The sequence below is a fragment of the Ahaetulla prasina genome, chromosome 2 (genome assembly GCF_028640845.1).
Source record: "Ahaetulla prasina isolate Xishuangbanna chromosome 2, ASM2864084v1, whole genome shotgun sequence".
Taxonomy (NCBI): Eukaryota; Metazoa; Chordata; class Lepidosauria; order Squamata; family Colubridae; genus Ahaetulla; species Ahaetulla prasina.
This window is the reverse complement of record NC_080540.1, coordinates 18,380,325-18,386,754: the sequence shown is the minus strand read 5'-3', so window position 1 is coordinate 18,386,754 and position 6,430 is coordinate 18,380,325. Positions and strand designations below refer to the sequence as shown.

Genomic DNA, 6,430 nt, shown 5'->3' with positions numbered 1-6,430 from the left:
AAGTATGGAAGGGTTTTTCCTAAAGTCTACCACCATTTCTAAATCTTAGCCATAATCCACTAGATAGGGATTAGTATACTAATTTCCAGAATGGGATTTTGGAATAAGTTAGAGACATCCATAACAACAATAATATATAACAAAATTGTATTGGGAACCCTGGAGAAAATCTACTAGCAATTCTATGTCAAAACTATCCATTCGCTGAGCAAAGGGATTGGTAACCAGGAGTTCTAAGCGGTTCTTCTGGAACCTTGGAGACACATCATGGAGAAGGGCAAAGGTGACTAGGTCAGTCCCTGCACTCACCATTGGTGTCCTCAACAAGAACAGAGTCCCACCATCACAGTAAATTAATGATGAATTGGCATTAGGTGGCTTATACAGTAAGTGGAATAATTTCATATTGGTTGTAACTTTTCCAGGTCCACCAGCTCGTCCTACTGTTGCAATGCCTTGTCTGCTATGCCCATCTCTTGTGCTGCCTCCTCCTCCTCTTCTTTCCACTGGTTTCTAGTTCTGCTTCTAATGAGGACACAGTGGTCATAACCAGCAGTGGTCCTATTAAGGGCAAGCAGTTCCTGGCTGACCTTGGATCTGTGACAGCCTATCTAGGCATTCCTTATGCTGAGCCTCCCCTGGGGAAGTTGCGTTTCCAGAAACCTCTTCCACATCAGCCATGGAAGCAAACATTGGAAGCAACCAGTTTTGGCAATTCCTCAATTTATTTCCGGGATGTCCCCGAAGCAGAGATATGGTCTCCTAAAACACCACTGTCAGAAGATTGCCTTTCCCTCAACATCTGGGTGCCACATCCACAACCTTCTTCACCAGTCCCTGTTTTGGTCTGGATACACGGAGGGGGATATTTAATGGGCACCTCTACTCTGGAGTTGTTCAATGGGACACATTTGGCTGCCACTGAGAATGTCATTGTGGTCACCTTCAATTATCGCTTGGGAGCCCTGGGCTTTCTTTACTTGCCACCAGCTGCTCCAGGGAACCTAGGCTTATGGGACCAACAGCTGGCCCTGAAGTGGATAAAAGAGAATGCAGCTGCCTTTGGGGGAGATCCTTCTCAGGTGACCATTTTTGGCCACAGTGCTGGAGGATCTTGTGTGAATTTCCATCTTCTTGCACCAAAAAGTCAGGATCTTTTTGCCCAAGCGGTGATCCAGAGCGGAACAGCCAATGCCTTCTGGGCTTGGAGGCCTCCTAAGGAAGCCAAAGAAAAATCACTGGAATTTGTTCATCTGCTAGGCTGCTCCGAGGACAATAATACCAGCATAGTGCATTGTCTGCAAACAAAAACTGTTTCTGAATTTATTCAGCATGAAATATCTCTGTTCTTCAAAGGTGGCTTCCTTGTAAATTTTCCCTTCAGGCCAACCACAGATGGGGAGTTTTTGCTTGGTGATCCAGAAAAGCTCATGGAGGAGGGGCAAATTCAGGTCAAACCTCTCCTCATAGGTGAAACCTCTGATGAAGCAGCCTCATTTGTCCACTATGTTTTCCCTAACATCACCGACAATCTCATCAATCAGGAGCAGCTTCTGAAAGGGATACAGCTGTTGGTGCCAAATGCAACTGAAGATTTTATTGAGACTATTGCGCTCAAGTACAGTGAAGGAAATCACGGCCCAGCGAAATACCGCTCCGCTCTGTCCCACTTCTATACAGATCGGATCATCGCATGTCCATTGATTGAAACTACAAGAAATATCAGGAAAGCTGGGAGTCCTGTATATGCCTATTTATTTGCACATCGCTCTTCAGGGTCAGTTTGGCCTAAATGGATTGGAGCATCCCACGGTGCTGAGGTTTCTTACGTTTTTGGAACCCTTCAATCAGGGCTGCCTGTCAATCAAACATACACAGAGGCTGAAGCCAGGCTGAGCCGTAAGATGATGTACTACTGGGCGGAGTTTGCCAGAACTGGGTAAGTGGTTCATTTTATTTCTATAAATTTGTATTGTAAATACAAACAAAGCCCCACCTCAATTCAACAAATGTACTTTATATCTAAATTAATGCACTCATAAAGAATTGCATGGTATTCTTTTGCATATGTTTACAGATTGTGTTAATACAAGTAGTTCATGATTTACGACCACAGTTGGGATTAGAATTTCTGTTGCTAAGCAAGACAGCTGTTAAGTGAATCATAAGTGCAAGGACCAGTTGTAAGTCACTTTTTTCAGTGCTGTTGTAACCTTGAATGGACATTAAATGAATAGTTGTAAGTCAAGGACTACCTGTACTGGAAACTGCCCTGAAATTTTTAAGGATTCTTAATAATGTCACTTATAGATTTTTCTTTATGAGTTCAGTGGTATCACACATATTCCAGGGTACATTATTTCTCCAAGTGCAATAGAGGAGGCAAAGGGAGATAAGAAACAGAGCATTACCTTCCATTAAGAGAACGAGCAAAGGCTTGCAAGGGAGTAAGTAGGAAGGGAAACTCACAAGGTGGAGGTGCCCAGGGTGTGAGGATTGGGACTGGCAGATCCAAGAGTCTACGAGGAGCTGACCTGGGTTTGGATCAGCAAGGAGGAGACCCAAGAGATTTCACCAAGCCAAACTCCATCCTCCTCAAAATCCCTTTGGGAATTCCTCTTGGTTGTCGTTTCTCAAGTCAAAACAAGTCTCTTTGGGAAAGAGCTAAAGAAGAGGTCTTCTAATCCAACCCTATTCCATTCTGGACAAGTGGCCGTCCAAACTCTTCTTAAAAACCTCCACTGGTGGCGCACTCAAAGCTTCTGAAGGCAAGCTGTTCCACTGATAAATTGTTCTGTCAGGAAATTTCTCCTTATTTCTAGGTAGGTTCTTTCTTTCTTTCTTTCTTTCTTTCTTTCTTTCTTTCTTTCTTTCTTTCTTTCTTTCTTTTTATTTATTTATTTTTATTTATTTATTTGCCAAACACATATAATATAGCAGATATAAGTACTGTATAAACATGATTATGAATACAGGATAAGGATACGAATAAATGGGGACAGGAGGACAGGAGCGGTAGGCCCAATGGTACATTTATACACACCACTTACAGACCTCTTAGGAATGGGGTGAGATGAACAGTAGACAGCCTAAGGTTAAGTTATGGGGGTTTGTGGAAGTAACCACAAAGTCAGGTAGTGCATTCCAGGCATTCACCACTCTGTTGCTTAAGTCCTATTTTCTGCAATCGAGTTTGGAGCAGTTTACCTTAAGTTTGTATCTATTGTGTGCTCTTGTATTATTGCAATTGAATCTGAAGTAGTCATTGACAGGTAGGACATTGTAGCAGATAATTTTGTGTACTATGCTTAAGTCAGACCTTAAGGTTCTCTCCTTGATTAGTTTCCATCAATGTCCTTTTCTTCGTCCTTAGGAATCCCACTGGGTTAGCAGCCAGCAAGGATGAGTGGCTAGTCTATAATGCCACAGAGCAGAATTTCTTCCTTCTTAATACTGAACCATTCCAGGAAAGGGTGAAAGAGCACTGTGATTTTTTAAAAAGCCATTTTTCAAAGGCTGAAGAGACACGTAAGTTCAGCTATTAGTTCTGCCTTTGGAAGGGAGTAATGGTTGATGAAAAAGATATTTCTGAAAATAATTTATATATCATATATAGAGATCACCCATCTCACTCATAGAACAATTTCTAAAAATTGATTTTATTTCCAGTCTTTGCTGAAACATACTCATTTGATTTTGCACTGGGCAATTTTGTAATGCTAGTGATAAATTTTGTAGAGCAAGCATATTTCATGATGTACCAAGAATTGGGTCTCTGATAATATCTTCTAAGTAAGCCTTAGTTGCTCACATAAAGATAACAACAATAGCAACAACAACAACGAATCCCAAAACATCTGGCTCACCACTTGACCATGATCGGTGTTGACAAAATCCCTCTCAGTCAATTGCAAAAGGCAGCTTTACTTGTAACAGCTTACATCCTTCAATGACACCTTCAATACCATCAAAAAACATCTGCCCATCCCAGTTTTTTGTGAAGGACTGAGTAGGTGGGCAAAAAATGTCATATCCAATCTAAGCATCTGGCTGACCATGTGACAAACAATAATGTTTTGATCTATATTTAATAAATATATATTATGCCAGGAATCATGGAATCCTCAGAATCCTACTTCTAGATTCAGATTCTTTAGTGATAAGATGCACACCTTATCTTGAGATTTCATTTTTCTTTATTCTGCAGAGAAGTCCAAAGGTGATTCTGTTTCATCGGACTAGGAAGAATACAGGAGGTAGGAATCCAGTACTTGGTGGTAGTTTTTGCTACAAATGGATTTGAGCATCTTTCTTTCCTAAACTTCCAAGTTGGGACAAGCCTGACAGCATCCTTTTCTCTGCAAGAGTTCCTCCCACTATTTTCTCGAGGGAATTTCTCCATTGCACTCTGTTAATGGTAAATACTGCAGCGAACCTTGATTGTGTGCTTTGGGTCCTGCATTTTGATTCCATAAACCCCGCCATGTTGAGTATAAGGGAAATACAGAGCACCTTAGGTGGACTTTTAAGGTTAAGATAAAGGCACCAGGCTAGAAATCAGGAAACTGTGAGTTCTAATCCTACCTTAGCCATGAAAGTCAGAAAGGTAGAATTAGCACTCACAGTCTGATAACATTTAGTCTGATGCCTTAATCTCAAAAACTTATCTAAGGTGCTGTGTCTTCCCTTTATACTAAATAGGCTGACTTTAGACTAGTCAGCCTATTTAGACTCTCTCAGATCAACTCACCTCACAGGGCTGTTGTTTTGGGGAAAATAGGAGGAGGAAAGAATGTGGGGTATGTTCTCCACCTTGGGTTATTTGTAAAAATAATAAAGGGAAGATACATATAATAAACAAAAATAAATCAAATTATCTTATTCTTCCTTACTACAGAGAAGAACATCTGCTTTGTCTTGAACTGGCCTACTATGAAAGGCTGCCACTAAGGTTGAACCTCTTTGAAAATGGCATCCATATCTCAAAGGCACCATTTGAAAACCTCACTATAGTTTTGGTGGCTTCAGAATTCATAGCATTAAAAGTTGGGCTTTTCAACTCTTTTTTCCCCTTACTCTACTCCCAATGTTTCTCCACACACCACACTACACCACATACACACATACACACACCACACACACCTCACCACACATACCATACTCACACCTCAACACACTATACCCACACTATGCACACCACACATCATACACCACACACCACACTACACCATACATACATCTGACCATACAACTACACACCATACATACTATACTGGATTAATCTGTACTCCACTATATTGGATTTGGCGCCATGGTGGCGCAGTGGTTAGAATGCAGTACTGCAGGCTAATTCTGCTGACTGCCGGCTGCCAGCAGTTTGACAATTTGAGTCTGACTGGCTTGATTCAGCCTTCTATCCTTCCAAGGTTGGTAAAATGAGGTCCAGATTGTTTGGGGGCAATAGGCTGACACTGTAAACTGCTTAGAGAGGGCTGTAAACCACTGTGAAGCGGAATATAAGTCTGAATGTTATTGCAATGTCCATGTCTCCTCATAATTTGATATTAATTTCTAATGAAGTTAATCTGCTTTTTAAAAAAAAACTTGGCAGTTTTCACCTCCTACACTCTTGACGCCTTATTTAGTTTTTATTTACAATTGTTATTTTTACTGCCACCAGTGGGTTCCCATCTTCTAGTGAAACAGTCTTGCAGAGAAAAGTGCAGGAATTTTGAGGCAGTCGCTAGGGGTCAGCACAGGCTCGAAGCACAGCACTCATACAGAGAGAGAATATTTTACAAGAATAAGCTTTCATGCCCTTGCAAGTTCATCTGTTGGGCTTCTACCTCCAGCCTTTGCATTATTAAAGTCAACGTGATTGGCCAGCTAGTCAGGCCAGAAGAAAAGCCCCATCACATAGTCTATGTTTTCAACAACGTCACAGTTTTGTCCTAATGGGACTGACCTGGGAGGACTTCCCATGTCTCAACATTATTCTACCACTCTGTGACTATCAGGTAAAAGGTGGAAAACTCTCCAAAGACATTTCCAGCAATTACAGAAGGTTGAAACCATTCTTCTATTAATCTCAAAGCCTGCAAATTAACAGAGTGGGGCACTCGGACCTTAGAACTAATGTCAACCCACAAAACTACATACATTAAAAATATAAAATATAAATATATATATAAATATATATTTATAAATATAAATTATAGAATAGAATTTATTTATAGAATTTATTGGCCAAGTGTGATTGGACACACAAGGAATTTGTCTTGGTGCATATGCTCTCAGTGTACATAAAAGAAAAGATACGTTCATCAAGGTACAACATTTACAACACAATTGATGATCAATATATCAATATAAATCATAAGGATTGCCAGCAACAAGTTATAGTCATACAGTCATAAGTAGAAAGAGATTG

General features: G+C 40.6%; 1 protein-coding gene across 1 annotated transcript; it reads left to right on the top strand.

The window, feature by feature from the left end:
* The first annotated feature begins 451 nt into the window (after window positions 1–451).
* Window positions 452–4,455, top strand: LOC131191801 (cholinesterase-like). The gene is given in 4 exon segments (XM_058170284.1): window positions 452–471; window positions 473–1,939; window positions 3,374–3,528; window positions 4,208–4,455. Coding segments are annotated over 4 exon segments (1,677 nt in total). The 3' UTR covers window positions 4,243–4,455.
* Window positions 4,456–6,430: the final 1,975 nt, after the last annotated feature.